We start from the raw sequence: 17,306 nt of genomic DNA on the forward strand, positions 1-17,306 counted from the left end.
TGCTGTTCTTGCACTTGGGCTTTTGCCAGCTCATCATGCTTTTTTAGAGTTTCTCTAATAAAATCACTGGAAATGTATTAACAATACCTTTCAACTAAAACCATTAGTTTTCTCCCACCCTGCAAAAATGAGGCTGATTGACTGCCATGTTCACTCCTATGAACATGTATTTAAAGTTATTTCTTGTTAAATGTCATCACATATTTGGACACAACTATAACACTTTTTGAATAAAGAATATACTGTTCTCCTAAGATAGACTTGAACTAGTTTAAGAAAAATAATTGTCATTCATTTAACAAATATTTGGTGATGTCATACTAGAAACCTCTTGGCGATATAGTATGGAATTGGAACAACCGTGAGCTTTAGAGTCATATGGACCTGTATTTGACTCCTGATTTGACCTTTGACTGGCTTTGTGGTCTTGGGGTGATATATAAACATGTCTGAGTAATATTAGGGAATAAAAACTACCTTGAGATCATGAGGATTAAAAGAAACCTTGACTGGGAACAGACTTGGCTAGATGTCATGGAGGAAACTTTAGATGTATATAAAGTGGTCCTTTACCTCAGGGGACTTCAATCCAATCATTGAAATAATAGTCACAAAACAGTAATTTTTTTTAAAGTAATGATTGGGGAATATAACATGACGATACAGCCAAAGTGCTGGAACATAAACCCATGTCTTTGTGGCATTTTTCAGTGCCCATCACTTGACATTTCTGCAATGATGTTTTTTGGAGTGGCTCCAGGGGAAATGGAAATGAAGGGTTGACTATGAGACATTGAGATAGAAGGAATCTTGGGAGCAAAGCAGAGGAAGGATGACCTGTGTTGTTTGAGCTAGAGAATATGGAGGTTTATGATGTATTAATATAAATAGAGAAATCAGACAGGTGGAGGGGTAGGACCTTAATTTGTAAGATGGGAACAGTGAATTTGGTTTTAGCCAGACTATTTTTTTTGAATTTGGGATAAACACTTTCAAATGCTATAAAATTACAGAATTGAAGTCCTTGTGGACTAAGCAGCATTTTTTTTTTTTGAAATTTGGGTCTTTATAGCTGGATAAATAATCAGGATTTTCCATGGGCTATGAAAATAAGAAGACATGAAACAAAGGATCATAATAGTGTATGCAAGAAACTGTGAGGAAGCAGACAAAATGATAAGAAAGAAGAACCAGGAAAGGGCAGAGAATAAAGACAAGAAAAATGAGTTTTTACGATCATGTAACATGAATATAGAAGATGTATAGGCAAGTCACTACAGAGGAAACTTTCATGACCAGTAGCATTTGAAAGAATGTGTAATCTCAAAAATAAAGACATACATGTTCTAAGAAAGTTTTAAAACTGTTACGACTCTGTGTTGTTGAAGTTTTGAGAAAATACTTAAATGGTACTGTTATGGACTTAAATTAATGTAAGTTTTTCAAATATGGCATTTATTAAAATTTTAAATGTTAAAAATTATAGGATTTTTTTATGTAGAAACATCTACAGATATGTGCAAAGATATATTTATGAAGAGTTACACTGTAGCTTTATTTGTAAGAGTGAACATTTGGAAATGACCAAATACAATACAATCCAGAATAAGGAAGGACATGAATACCAAAAGATACATGAACAGATTAAAAACAAAAAATTCCAGAAGTGGTTATGTATAAATTAAGAATCTTTCTCATTGTTACTGCCCACCTATTCCACTAGAGGTAATCAGTGTTACTTTTTTTAAAATGAAGGTCCTACTTATTTATTTATTTATTTATTGTCTGCATTGGGTCTTTGTTGCTGCGCGCGGGCTTTCTCTAGTTGCAGTGAGCGGGGGCTACTCTGTTGCAGTGCGTGGGCTTCTCGTTGCGGTGGCTTCTCTTGTTGCAGAGCATGGGCTCTAGGCACACGGGCTTCAGTAGTTGTGACACGTGGGCTCAGTAGTTGTGGCTCACTGGCTCTAGAGCTCAGGCTCAGTAGTTGTGGCACACGGGCATAGTTGCTCCGCAGCATGTGGGATCCTCCTGCACCAGGGATTGAACCCGTGTCCCCTGCGTTGGCAAGTGGATTCTTAACCACCGCGCCACCAGGGAAGCCCATCAGTGTCACTTTTGATATGTATTCTTCCACACTTTTCTGTGTGTGTGTGTGTGTGTGTGTGTGTGTGAGTGTGTGTGTAAATTTTTAATAAACATGAGATTTTACAGACTTTTTTACTCGATAATAGCATAGGTAACTTTTTAAAAATGTTAATACTTATAAACAGCTCCATGTCATGCTTTTGTAGTAGACTTTATACAATGGCATAAAATTCAGGGATAATCTATTAAAATATTCTGTCATTTAATTCTGCTGCTTTATTTTTAATCAGTCAAAAATATGACTTAAGTTATAATACCTGTAACTCTTTACCGGTCATTCTTGTTTCCATTGCCCCAGTACACATTTTATGCATGCTGTAAATTTGGACTAGCAGTAAAATTTACACACAACACTAATTCTTTCATCTTCTTTTATTTATCTTTAGCTATTCCATTGATTCAATGGTAATTACTGAATCTGATGTACAGAAAACAGTATACCCAGGAAGTTGTCTAAAACAGAACATCGATGGTGCGGCAGAGGTATTATATCTTTAAACTGTTATGTACACTGATTTTATTTTCGTTACTGTCATTTTTATGTCTGTGGTTTAATAATTATCCAATAAATAGTTGCTAAGAATTAAGTATAGTAAATATGAGGATAATATCTTACGTAAAAGACCCAGAACAATATATAAGTGAAGAAATTTGATGTACTTTCATAGCATAGGAAAAACACAAGAAAGTTAAAATTGAGATGTGTTTTTTTCCCCCTAAATATGTTCTAGTTTAAAAATTGTCTTGTTTTATATAACATGGGGTGTATTACAAATTAGTTTCAGTGCCCTGAACTTTATAACAAATTAGTTTCAGAAAAGAGAAACAGCTTTCCTTCCTACCATGGGGAGTTGAACTAGGCTGTCTCTAGAATAGTATTTAGGAATTCCCAAAATTCAGTATGCTAGGGCTGAGACATTGGATGAGGCTTTCTTCAGCACAGGCCATATGCTATAGAAAAGCCCCTCATCTTTTACAGTATATCTCATCTAGCTAAACCACCTTTTGCCTCTCCTCAGCACTGTATATATTCCCAATTTGTGGCCACTTTTCTCGAACATAACTGTAAAACCCTGATCTTCACTCAGTAAATTTTTAGTTCTTAAGTGCTACAGAAAAAGATCATTGGCCTCTCTCATTCTGGATATAGAAGAGAGACATTGGCCACATTCTCAATTCTTCCACATTCATCCCACATGGAATATCTGTTTGGATGACATTCAGATAATTGGTAAATAAAGAAGTACTTTCTTGCCAAGAACATGTTTACATTTAAATAACCATTCTTTTTTTTCTGTTTATAAAAGTAATTTGTATTTGTAGAAAACTGGATACTATTAATAAGTACCAAGAAGAAAAGAAATTTGTTTATAATGCCATGAGCAAAGACAGCTACTGTTAACATTACTTAAAATTAAATACATGCACATCTTATTAATTATATTTAAGAAGTATCTTTTCCCCACTCTAGAACTGTGTGTTAGTATTTGTAAATACATTTCTCACTTTGCATCTTTGTTAGGTTCACAGTAGTAAGTACAATTATTTAGTAGAATTGTACACTCGAATTATTTGCTAGAATTATTGTTTTTAATTAAGGGAGCAGAAATTCATTTATTAAAATTTTTCAGCAGCTTTCTAAAAAAATAGTAATCTTTTGAAGATATTTGAGAGTAGAAGTTTTAAAATAAGTGGTGTATAATTAGTGTAAATAAGTATGTCGTATTTTGCTTTTTAATTTAGTTTTCTGGTGAATTTGGAGTGAAACAGGAAACAAATATGGTTAAGTTGCTGGAAAAACAGTACCAAGAACGATTAGAAGAAGAAGTAGCTAAGGTAAGTTTATAGTTTATTTGGAAGGTTATTGTGGTCTGTATTCCCTTTTAGCCTTCAAAAAACATACATTTTATTGGTGGTAATGCACTTTATTTTTTGTTGTAAATTTTATACATAGCTCATTTAAGTTGTCAAATACTGGTATTAACCACAATTGCCTTTGAATGGAATGTTCTGTGAATTTTTCTTTGAGAAACGCATTCTTCTCGATGTGGAATAGCAATTAGAAACTTTTCAGAGTTATAAATTTGTTACCTTGTAAGTAGTACCATAGGAAAGAGTTTGGCCTTCCTTAAAGGTGGGGGATATGGTAGGAAATGAGAAAAGTACTTGGTCTTTTATGTATTACCTTTGCCTACCTCCTCCCAGAGAAGTTACTGTGATATTAATGACCGTAGATGCTGTTGGCTGCTATGCCCAGAGCTATTCTTGTAATCTCCTGAACACCAAGCATATCACCTAGTATACCGTTGTCTCTTTTTTTCTTTTGTGGTACTTGGGCCTCTCACTGTTGTAGCCTCTCCCATTGCGGAGCACAGGCTCCGGACGCACAGGCTCAGCGGCCATGGCTCACGGGCCCAGCCGCTCTGCGGCATGTGGGATCTTCCCAGACCAGGGCACAAACCCATGTCCCCTGCATCGGCAGGCAGACTCCCAACCACTGCACCACCAGGGAAGCCCTCTGTATTCTCTTTTAAAATACTTATACCTAATTGGGTTCTTATTTTAGAACAGTTGAATTCTGAGTTTGTCTGCTTGTTTTTTATAATATTTAAACTGTTCCAGTGTAACAATCATAGTGGAGTATATGCATTTTAAAGTGGAAGGAGTGACAGAATTTACAGGAAATGAATAAGGAATCAGCTTAAACATAAATTACATGAGGAGGTCAAGACTCAAAGAAATATGTGGGCCATAAAGACCTACTCATTTCTGTATCTGAATTGAATATTTAGTTCACAGTAAAAAGTGAGGCACCATCACTTTTATATAGCTCTCACTATCTAGTTCTTTTAGAGACTTGCATGTTTTCTTTTATACTTAACCTTTTATATAAATTTCTCAAGTGAAATGTTTATAACAGAGCATCATAGTATAGTAGTTAAGAACATGAGGTTTTAGTATAGGATATACCATGCTTTAAATTCTTGTTCTGCTTTACTAGATTTGTGATCTTAGGAAAGCTACTTAAGTTTTCAATCTCACCTCCCTCTATGTTAAAAGAGGAGAATAATAGAAATAATAGTAATTCTTGTGAAGATTCAATGAACTAATACATATAAAGCACCTAGAAGATAGTAAAGATTCATAAGTGACATTTTTAAAGTAGTCTTACTACTATGATAATGGTGATGATATAAATCTGTTTTGTGAAGCATCATTTATCCAAGCTGATAGCAGATTACCAAAGTACAGGTCAATGAAAACCTGTTCCAAAGGCGGCCAAGGTACTGTGATCCAAGAGACAACATTTGATGGTCCAGCTTGATCCTAGAATAGTATAGATGGTTTATATTAGTCACTGATACACATAGGATTATGCTCTACCCTGTAACCCTCACATACGATATTAGAAAAAGACTGAGAAAAATTGTTTTAAAAGCACAGGGCATATAGAAGAAGCCAGTAGAGGTAGTGATTCCCAACATAGATAACATTAGATTCAGCCTGTGATTTGGGTAGGTACTACTGAAAAAATAGTACTGTTATTCAGTAGTACTACTGAAAAAGCTCATTAACATTTCACTGCCAATGTATTCTGAATGCTAGGGTATAACAGAGGAAAAAGAGATGAAATCATTACTCCTGTAGACCTTACATCCTAGTTGGAGCAAATAGACAATATACAGATGGTAGTAAATACTATAAAGAAAAAAATGAACCAGGGTAATAGGATCAGGAAATTCCATGGGGAGTGAGATGATGTTATTTTATATAGGGTAATCACAGAAGACCTCACTTTTTTTTTTTTAACATCTTTTTTGGAGTATAATTGCTTTACAGTGGTGTGTCAGTTTCTGCTTTACAACAAAGTGAATCAGTTCTACATATACTTTGTTCCCATATCTCTTCCCTCTTGCATCTCCCTCCCTCCCACCTTCCCAATCCCAACCCTCTAGTTGGTCACAAACCACCGAGCTGATCTCCCTGTGCCATGTGGCTGCTTCCCACTAGCTATCCACCCTACGTTTCGTAGTGTATATATGTCCATGCCACTCTCTCACTTCGTCACAGTTTACCCTTCCCCCTCCCCATATCCTCAATTCCATGCTCTAGTAGGGCTGTGTTTGATTCCTGTCCTACCCCTAGTCTCTTCATGACTTTTTTTTTTTCTTAGATTCCATATATATGTCTTAGCATACGGTATTTGTTTTTCTCCTTCTGACTTACTTCACCCTGTATGACAGACTCCAGGTCCATCCACCTCATTATAAATAACTCAGTTTCATTTCTTTTTATGGCTGAGTAATACTCCATTGTATATATGTGCCACATCTTCTTTATCCATTCATCTGTTGGTGGACACTTAGGTTGCTTCCATGTCCTGGCTGTTGTAAATAGAGCTGCAATGAACATTTTGGTACATGATTCTTTTTCAATTATGGTTTTCTCAGGGTATATACCCAGTAGTGGGATTGCTGGGTCATATGGCAGTTCTATTTGTAGTTTTTTAAGGAACCTCCATACTGTTCTCCATAGTGGCTGTATCAATTTACATTCCCACCAGCAGTGCAAGAGGGTTCCCTTTTCTCCACACCCTCTCCACATTTATTGTTTCTAGATTTTTTGATGATGGCCATTCTGACCGGTATGAGATGATATCTCATTGTAGTTTTGATTTGTATTTCTCTAATGATTAACGATGTTGAGTATTCTTTCATGTATCTGTTGGCAATCTGTATATCTTCTTTGGAGAAATGTCTGTTTAGGTCTTCTACCCATTTTTGGATTGGGTTGTTTGTTTTTTTTCTTATTGAGCTGCATGAGTTGCTTATAAATTTTAGAGATTAATCCTTTGTAAGTTGCTTCATTTGCAACTATTTTCTCCCATTCTGAGAGTTGTCTTTTGGTCTTGTTTGTGGTATCCTTTGCTATGTAAAGCTTTGAAGTTTCATTAGGTCCCATTTGTTTATTTTTGTTTTTATTTCCATTCCTCTAGGAGATGGGTCAAAAAGGATCTTGCTGTGATTTATGTCATAGAGTATTCTACCTATGTTGTCCTCTAAGAGTTTGATAGTGTCTGGCCTTACATTTAGGTCTTTAACCCATTTTGAGTTTATTTTTGTGTATGGTGTTAGAGAGTGTTCTAATTTCATACATTTACATGTACCTATCTAGTTTTCCCAGCACCACTTATTGAAGAAGCTGTCTTTTCTCCACTGTATATTCTTGCCTCCTTTATCAAAGATAAGGTGACCATATGTGTGTGGGTTTATCTCTGGGCTTTCTATCCTGTTCCATTGATCTATATGTCTGTTTTTGTGCCAATACCATACTGTCTTGATTACGGTAGCTTTTTAATATAGTCTGAAGTCAGGGAGCCTGATTCCTCCAGCCTCATTTTTTGTTCTCAAGATTGCTTTGGTTATTCGGGGTCTTTTGTGTTTCCATACAAATTGTGAAATTTTTTGTTCTAGCTCTGTAAAAAATGCCAATGGTAGTTTGATAGGGATTGCATTGAATCTGTAGATTGTTTTGCATAGTATAGTCACTTTCACAATGTTAGTTCTTCCAATCCAAGAACATGGTATATCTCTCCATCTGTTTGTATCATCTTTAATTTCTTTCATCAGTGTCTTATAATTTTCTGCATACAGGTCTTTTGTCTCCTTAGGTAGGTTTATTCCTAGATATTTTATTTTTTTTGTTGCAGTGGTAAATGGGAGTGTTTTCTTAATTTCACTCGCAGATTTTTCATCATTAGTGTATACAAATGCAAGAGATCTTTGTGCATTAATTTTGTATCCTGCTACTTTACCAAATTCATTGATTAGCTCTAGTAGTTTTCTGGTAGCATCCTTAGGATTCTCTATGTATAGTATCATGTCATCTGCAAACAGTGAGAGCTTTACTTCTTCTTTTCCGATTTGGATTCCGTTTATTTCTTTTTCTTCTCTGACTGCTGTGGCTAGAACTTCCAAAACTAGGTTGAATAAGAGTGGTGAGAGTGGGCAACGTTGTCTTGTTCCTGCTCTTAGTGGAAATGGTTTCAGTTTTTCACCATTGAGGATGATGTTGGCTGTGGGTTTGTCATATATGGCCTTTATTATGTTGAGGAAAGTTCCCTCTATGCCTACTTTCTGCAGGGTTTTTATCATAAATGGGTGTTGAATTTTGTCAAAAGCTTTCTCTGCATCTATTGAGTAGATCATATGGTTTTTCTCCATCAGTTTGTTGATATGGTGTATCACATTGATTGATTTGTGTATATTGAATCCTTGCATTCTTTGAGTAAACCCCACTTGATCATGGTGTATGATCCTTTTAATGTGCTGTTGGATTCTGTTTCCTAGTATTTTGTTGAGGATTTTTGCATCTCTGTTCATCAGTGATATTGGCCTGTAGTTTTCTTTCTTTGTGACGTTTTTGTCTGGTTTTCGTATCAGGGTGATGTTGACCTTATAGAACGAGTTTGGAAGTGTTCCTCCCTCTGCTATCTTTTGGAAGAGTTTGAGAAGGATAGGTGTTAGCTCTTCTGTAAATGTTTGATGGGATTTGCCTGTGAAGCCATCTGGTCCTGGGCTTTTGTTTGTTGGAAGATTTTTAATCACAGTTTCAATTTCAGTGCTTGTGATTGGTCTGTTCATATTTTCTATTTCTTCCTGGTTCAGTCTCAGCAGGTTGTGCATTTCTAAGAATGTGTCTATTTCTTCCAGGTTGTCCATTTTATTGTCATACAGTTACTTGTAGTAGTTTGTAATAATCTTTTGTATTTCTACAGTGTCAGTTGTTACTTCTCCTTTTTCATTTCTAATTCTATTGATTTGAGTCTTCTCCCTTTTTTTCTTGATGAGTCTGGCTAATGGTTTATCAATTTTGTTTATCCTCTCAAAGAACCAGCTTTTAGTTTTATTGATCTTTGCTATCGTTTCCTTCATTTCTTTTTCATTTACTTCTGATCTGATCTTTATGATTTCTTTCTTTCTGCTAAATTTGGGGTTTTTTTGTTCTTCTTTCTCTAATTGCTTTAGGTGCAAGGTTAGGTAGTTTATTCGAGATGTTCCCTGTTTCTTAAGGTAGGCTTGTATAGCTATAAACATCCCTCTTAGAACTGCTTTTGCTGTATCCCATAGGTTTTGGGTCATGGTGTCTCCCTTGTCATTTGTTTCTAAGTATTTTTTGATTTCCTCTTTGATTTCTTCAGTGATCACTTCGTTATTAAGTAGTGTATTGTTTAGCCTCCATATGTTTGTATTTTTTTCAGATCTTTTCCTGTAATTGATATCTAGTCTCATAGCGCTGTGGTCGGAAAAGATACTTGATACGATTTCAATTTTCTTAAATTTACCAAGGCTAGATTTGTGACCCAAGATATCTATCCTGGAGAATGTTCCATGAGCACTTGAGAAAAATGTGTATTCTGTTGTTTTTGGATGGAATGTCCTATAAATATCAATTAAGTCCATGTTGTTTAATGTATCATTTAAAACTTCTGTTTCCTTATTTATTTTCATTTTGGATGATCTGTCCATTCGTGAAAGTGGGGTGTTAAAGTCCCCTACTATGATTGTGTTTCTGTTGATTTAACCTTTTATGGCAGTTAGTATTTGCCTTATGTATTGAGGTGCTCCTATGTTGGGTGCATAAATATTTACAATTGTTATATCTTCTTCATGGATCGATCCCTTGATCATTATGTAGTGTCCTTCTTTGTCCCTTGTAATAGTCTTTATTTTAAAATCTATTTTGGGGCTTCCCTGGTGGTGCAGTGGTTGAGAGTCCGCCGGCCGAGGCATGGGACACAGGTTTGTGCCCCAGTCCGGGAAGATCCCACATGCCGTGGAGCGGCTAGACCTGTGAGCCATGGCCGCTGAGCCTGCACGTCCGGAGCCTATGCTCTGCAATGGAAGAGGCCACAACAGTGAGAGGCCCGCGTACCGCAAAAAAAATAAAATAAAATCTATTTTGTCTGATATGAGAATTGCTACTCCAGCTTTCTTCTGATTTCCATTTGCATGGAATATCTTTTTCCATCCCCTCACTTTCAGTCTGTCTATGTCCCTAGGTCTGAAGTGGGTCTCTTGTAGACAGCACATATATGGGTCTTGTTTTTTTATCCACTCAGCCAGTCTGTGTCTTTTGGTGGGAGCATTTAATCCATTTACATTTAAGGTAATTATTGATATTTATGTTCCTATTACCATTTACTTAAGTGTTTTGAGCTTGTTCTTGTAGGTCTTTTCCTTCTCTTGTGTTTCTTGCCTAGAGAATTTCCTTTAGCGTTTGTTGTAAAGCTTGTTTGATGGTGCTGAACTCTCTCAGCTTTTGCTTGTCTGTAAAGTTTTTAATTTCTCCATCAAATCTGAATGAGATCCTTGCTGGGTAGAGTAATCTTGGTTGTAGGTTTTTCTCCTTCATCACTTTAAATATGTCCTGCCACTCCTTTCTGGCTTGCAGAGTTTCTGCTGAAAGATCAGATGTTAACCTTATGGGGATTCCCTTGTGTGTTATTTGTTGTTTCTCCCTTGCTGCTTTTAATATGTTTTCTTTGTATTTAATTTTTGATAGTTTGATTAATATGTGTCATGGACTGTTTCTCCTTGGATTTATCCTGTATGGGACTCTCTGTGCTTCCTGGACTTGATTAACTATTTCCTTTCCCATATTAGGGAAGTTTTCAACTATAATCTCTTCAAATATTTTCTCAGTCCCTTTCTTTTTCTCTTCTTCTTCTGGGACTCCTATAATTTGAATGTTGTTGTGTTTAATGTTGTCCCAGAGGTCTCTGAGACTGTCCTCAGTTCTTTTCATTCTTTTTTCTTTATTCTGCTCTGCAGTAGTTATTTCCACTATTTTATCTTCCAGGTCACTTATCCATTCTTCTGCCTCAGTTATTCTGCTGTGGATCCCATCTAGAGTATTTTTCATCTCATTTATTGTGTTGCTCATCGTTTCTTGCTTCCTCTTTATTTCTTCTAGGTCTTTGTTAAATGTTTCTTGCATTTTTGTCTATTGTATTTCCAAGATTTTGGATCATCTTTACCATCATCATTCTGAATTCTTTTTCAGGTAGACTGCCTATTTCCTCTTCATTTTTTAGGTCTGGTAGGTTTTTATCTTGCTCCTTCATCTGCTGTGTGTTTCTCTGTTTTCTCATTTTGCTTATCTTACTGTGTTTGGGGTTTCCTTTTTGCAGGCTGCAGGTTCATAGTTCCCGTTGTTTTTGGTGTCTGTCCTCAGTGGCTAAGGTTGGTTCAGTGGGTTGAGTAGGTTTCCTGGTTGAAGGGACTAGTGCCTGTGTGTTGGTTGATGGGGCTGGATCTTGTCTTTCTGGTGGGCAGGTCCACGTCTGGTGGTGTGTTTTGGGGTGTCTGTAGCCTTATGATTTTAGGCAGTCTCTGCTAATGGATGGGGCTGTAGTCCTGTCTTGCTAGTTGTTGGGCATAGGGTGTCCAGCACTGTAGCTTGCTGGTGGTTGAGTGAAGCTGGGTCTTCATGTTGAGATGGAGATCTCTGGGAGATTTTTGCCATTTGATATTACATGGGGCTGGGAGGTCTCTTGTGGATCAGTGTCCTGAAGTTGGTTCTCCCACCTCAGAGACACAGTCCTGATGCCTGGCTGGAGCACAAAGAGCCTTTAATCCACACGGCTCCAAATAAAATTTAGAAAAAATAGAAAGGAAAGAAAGGAAGGAAAGAAGGGAGGAAGAAAGGAAGAAAGAAAGAAGATAAAATAAGGTAGAATAAAATAAAGTTATTAAAATAAAAAATAATTATTAAGAAGAAAAATTTGAAAAAGTAAAAAACAAACCAAAAAAACAGGACCGTTAGAATCCTAGAACAAATGGTGAAAGCAAAGCTATACAGACAAAATCTCACACAGCAGCATACACATACACACTCACAAAAAGAGAAAAAGGGGAAAATAATAATATATCTTGCTCCCAAAGTCCACCTCCTCAACTTGGGATGATTCACTGTCCATTCAGGTATTCTACAGATGCACGGCATTTCAAGTTGATTGTGGAGATTTAATCTGCTGCTTCTGAGGCTATTGGGAGAGAACTCCCCCTCTCCTCTGTGTTGCACAGCTCTTGGGGTTCAGCTTTGGACTTGGCCCCACGTCTGCACATAGGTCGCCCGAGGGCGTCTGCTCAGACAGGACGGGGTTAAAGGAGCAGCTGATACGGGGGCTCTGGCTCAGGCCGGGGGGAGGGAGGGGTACAGATGCGGGGCGAGCCTGTGGCAGCAGAGGCTGGCATGATGTTGCACCAGCCTGAGGCGTGCTATGCGTTCTGCAGGGTTAGTTGTCCCTGGATCCCGGGACCCTGGCAGTGGCGGGCTGCACAGGCTCTCGGAAGGGGAGGTGTGGAGAGTGACCTGTGTTCGCACACAGGCTTCTTGGTGGTGGCAGCAGCAGCCCTAGCGTCTCATGCCTGTCTTTGGTTTCCGCGCTGATAGCTGCGGCTTGTGCGCTTTTCTGGAGCTCCTTTACTCAGGGCGCTTAATCCCCTTTTTTTGCACACCAGGGAACAAAGAGGCAAGAAAAAGTCTCTTGTCTCTTTGGCAGCTCCGTGCCCGTCTCTGGAGCTCCTTTAAGGGGCGCCTTAAACCCCTCTCCTCGTGCCCCAGAAGCAAAGAGGGAAGAAAAAGTCTCTAGCCTCTTCGGCAGGTCCAGACTTTTTCCCAGACTCCCTCTCGGCTAGCCGTGGTGCACTAACCCCTTCAGGCTGTGTTCACTCAGCCAACCCTGTCCTCTCCCAGCTTCTGACCGAAGCCCAAGCCTCAGCTCCCAGCCCCCACCTGTCCCGGCGGGTGAGCAGACAAGCCTCTCAGGCTGGTGAGTGCTGGTTGGCACTGATCCTCTGTGGGAATCTCTCCACTTTGTCCTCCGCACCCTGTTACTGCACTCTCATCCATGGCTCCGAAGCTCCCCCCTCTGCCACCTGCAGTCTCCACCCATGAAGGGGCTTCTAGTGTGTGGAAACCTTTCCTCCTTCACAGCTCCCTCCCACTGGTGCAGGTCCCATCCCTATTCTTTTGTCTCTGTCTTTTCTTTTTTCTTTTGCCCTTCCCAGGTACGTGGGGAGTTTCTTGCCTTTTGGAAGGTCTGAGATCTTCTGCCAGCGTTCAGTGGGTGTTCTGTAGGAGCAGTTCCACGTGTAGATGTATTTCTGATGTGTCTGTGGGGAGGAAGGTGATCTCTGTGTCTTACTCTTCTGCCATCTTCTTTCGTCCCCAAGATCTCACTTTTGAAGTGACATAGGGCAGAATTCAGATGGAAGTGAGAGAGTAAATCGTGAAGATAACAGATTGAGCACCTTTTAAGAAAGTGGGATGCAAAAGTCAACAGTTCTCCAGTGGATGTCTTCAAGAGGTGTCCAGGGAGAACTGGTAAGAGTGTGAAGGTCACCTGCTGCAACTGCCAGCTTTGCCAAGTTGGAGGATGGTTTGATTCAGTCCTTCCACCTCTGTATTCATGGGTTCCATTTGGAGAAATATTGTGAAGTCCTTGTACAGATTTATCTCCTCAGCAGATGTAACTAGATAAAAGAAGAAGAAATACAGGGAAAGAGGGACAAGGACTTGCCCTTCAAGGGAAGATAATACTGCAGGTAATTTGACCTAAGGAAATGGAAGAATGGAGTTACTCTTTACTTAGGTGTTGGATGTAGGATGAAGAAGAACGCAAAGGAGTAGTTTTTGAAGAGGAGTAGGCTACTTAAGAATTCAGCTTTCCCGTTATATGCAAAACAGTTATTAAATGTGTAAATATAAGTGTTAGGAAAGTGATTGGATATATAAATCTAGAGTTCAGGAGCTAAGATAAAACTAGACATGTAAACACAGTAGTTAGTATCTAGTGTTTTTCAAGCTGTGAGATATAACTTTTTTTTAAGTCATGAAATCAATTTATTGGTTTGGGACCAGGATTTTAATATTAATGGCAAAGTTCAATTATGTAAAACATACACACAAGTACCTACGTTTGCTTTGGGTCACAATATGAAATGTTTTTTTATTGTTGTTGTATGTGTATGTTTACCATGGTTGCTGTGAAAAATATTAATATAGTGAGCGTAAATAGAGCAGGGACCTGGGAACTGAGCCTAGAGAATGCCGATGTTTAATGCTTTTTTTAAAAAAATTAATTAATTTATTTTTGGCTGCATTGGGTTTTCCTTGCTCCACGCAGGCTTTCTCTAGTTGCAGTGAGTGGGGGCTCCTTATTGTTGTTGTGCACAGGCTTCTTGTCACAGTGGCTTCTCTTGTTGCAGAGCATGGGCTCTAGGGCGCAGGCTCAGTAGTTATGGTGCACGGGCTTAGTTGCTCCGCGGTATGTGGGATCTTCCTGGACCAGGGCTCGAACCTGTGCCCCCTGCATTGGCAGGTGAATTCTTAACCACTGTGCCACCAGGGAAGCCCAACGCTGATGTTTAGAGGTCAGAGAAATGAGGAGGAACAAAGAAGGTTAAGAAGAAGTGGTAAATTAAATATGGAAAGGACAAAAGATTGCCTCACAGAAGCCAATAATAAAAGTATATCAAGAAAAGAATGTATTAAACTGTGTCAGATGTTTCTGATAAGTCAAGAAAGATTAGAAGTGCAAATAAATCATTGGATTTTACAATGTGTAATCATTGGTGACTTTCACAAGAACACATTTGATGGGATGGTAAAGACAAACTGATTGGATTTGAGAGAGAGTGAAGCAGAAGAATGAGGAATTATTTTGAGTCTTACTTGAAAGAGGAGGAGAGAAGTACAGTGGTAGTAGCTACAGAGTGATGTAGGGAGTCAGGTAGTGGATTTTTGTTGTTGCTGGTTTGTTTTTGTTTATGATGAAGGATATCACATCATATTTCTATGCTAATTGAAGTGATTGAGGAGAAAGGGAAAAAAATAGCTGATTAAAGAGAGAGAGGAACAGTTGCAGGAGCAATATCCTTAAGTAGATGAGAAATGCAGTCCCCTGAAAAGTTGCCATTAGATAGGAGCATGATAGTTCAATCCATTAAAACAGGAAGAAAGGTTAGAATATTTGACTCATGATTCAGGTATGTTTTCAGATGCAGTATTTGGAGACTGTGGAAGTTCTTTTCTGACTGCTTCTGTTTTCTCTGTAAAATAAAAAGCAAAGTCGGCACCTGAGAATGAGAAAGGAAGAGAAGATGTTGGAGCTTTAAGGAGAAAACAAGAAAACAAAGGGCTAAGAGGAGGAGAAATAAGAAATAGAAAAGACAAGGGCTGTTGAGTAGAATCAGCCAGTATCACTAATGGCTCATTTCAAGGGTAGTGGATGTGAATTTAAAATGAGACCAGTCAGCTTGGTTTTTAATTTTTCTCCTCAGTTAAGTTCAGCTACACCGGCACAGAGTAGGCAGAGTTAATTGTAAACACAGGTGAAATTTGGTTAGATGGTATGGTGGTGAATAGAAAGGACAGAATTACAAGGTAGTTAATGTTTGTTTGTTTCAAACCACACAGTTATTTTCATTATTTGTTACCCATTTCTAATCTCAAGGAATATACAAAAGAAAGTGATCTTTATGATACCAGTTTTTCAGAATTTCAAGTTTGTTTTGTGACAACATATGGTCAGGTTTTTGTTGTTTGCTTATAGTCATCCTTATTGAGGTGTAATTTACGTGAAATTTACATTCCCTAATTATAAGTGCAAAATTTAGTGAATTTTAACAAATGTTTGCATGTATGAAACCAACACCACAATCAAGATTTAAAACATTTCCATCACCTCCAAAGAGTTTTCATGTCCCTTTGGAGCCAGTCTCCAACATTTTATATTGTTGGGTTCTACAATATTTAATAATACTTTGCCAAGACTCTTTGGGGAATTCCCAGGTTCAGTCCCTGGTGGGGAACTAGGATTGCACAAGCTACATGGTGTGGCCAAGAAAAAAAGAATATGCGTCTTTATTCTGTTTTCATGAGGAACGTTACCCCTACCTTTATTTTCTTATAATGTCTTTGGTTTTGATATTAGGATAATGCTGGTCTTATAAAATGCTGAAATATATTCCCTCTTCTCCTATTTTCAGGAAGAATTTATGTCATACTGGTATTATTTCAGACTTAAATATTTTGTAGAATTAGATAATGAATCTTACTGGACCTAGAGTTTACCTTGTTGGAGGTTTTTTTTTTTTTTTAACTGAATTCAATTTCTTTAATAGATTTTGTTATTTTCAGGTGCTGTATTTATTTTAGAGTGAGCTTTGGTAGTTTGTGTCACTCAAGGAATTGGTCCATTTCATCTAAGCTGTTGAATTTATTGTTGGTAGAGCTGTTTATAGTATCCCTTTATCATTTAGTGGCTGTGGGATCTGAATGTTATCTGTACTTTCTCACTTTTTTCCTTGTCAGTGTAGTTAGAAGTTTATTGATTATATTGATATTTCAAAGGATCCAGCTTTTGGTTTTTTTTTTTAATTGTCTTTGTTTTATTTTCATTGGTTGTTCTTTATTTTTTGCTTGTTTCTGTTTGCTTTGGGTTTAATTTGCTCTTCTTTTTCTAGTTTTGTAAAAGACCTTTCTTCTTTTCCAATATATGCATTTAATGCTATAAGTTTCCTTTTAAGTTTTTCTTTAAGCTGCATTCCAGAAATTTTCATTCAATCCAAATCTTTTCTCTTTTAACCTCCTTTTTGATTCATAGGTTACTTAGAAATATGTTGTTTGATATCCATATCTTTGGGATTTTCAGATATCTTCCTATTGATTGACTTGATTAATATAATAATTTTTAATTTCTTCATGGTTGGATGTACCTTGTATGATTTCAGTTCATTTAAATTTGTTGTCCCAAATATGTTCTGTCTGGTTGGATACTCCATGCATACTTGAAAAGAATGTGTATTCTGCTGTTTTTCACACTTTGTTTCCCTTTGGTATTATTTCCCTTCAGCCTGAAAAACGTCCTTTAGCGTTTGTTTGGTTTTTTTTTTTTTTAGAGTGGATCTCCTGGCAACAATTTCAACATATGACAAAGTATAGGTCATCTAATTCTGAATTGTATGTTAAACATTTTGAATATTTGGTTCTGTAGACTCTAGGTCTTATAATCCTGTGGAGATTGTGAATTTTTTTTTTTAAACTAAGACAACCCAGTTAGGTTCAGACCACAAGTTCTGTTTCACCCTCTC

At 37.6% G+C, this 17,306-nt stretch overlaps 1 protein-coding gene across 1 annotated transcript in view; it reads left to right on the forward strand.

The window, feature by feature from the left end:
• Positions 1 to 17,306, forward strand: part of AKAP9 (A-kinase anchoring protein 9) — a 156,680-nt gene that overhangs the window by 62,583 nt on the left and 76,791 nt on the right. Inside the window, exons 16-17 of the mRNA XM_067042493.1 lie at positions 2,532 to 2,628; positions 3,889 to 3,981. Of these exons, the coding sequence (XP_066898594.1) occupies positions 2,532 to 2,628; positions 3,889 to 3,981 (190 nt within the window). The remainder of the gene's footprint in view (positions 1 to 2,531; positions 2,629 to 3,888; positions 3,982 to 17,306) is intronic.

This window comes from Kogia breviceps, chromosome 9, assembly GCF_026419965.1.
Source record: "Kogia breviceps isolate mKogBre1 chromosome 9, mKogBre1 haplotype 1, whole genome shotgun sequence".
NCBI classification, from domain to species: domain Eukaryota; kingdom Metazoa; phylum Chordata; class Mammalia; order Artiodactyla; family Physeteridae; genus Kogia; species Kogia breviceps.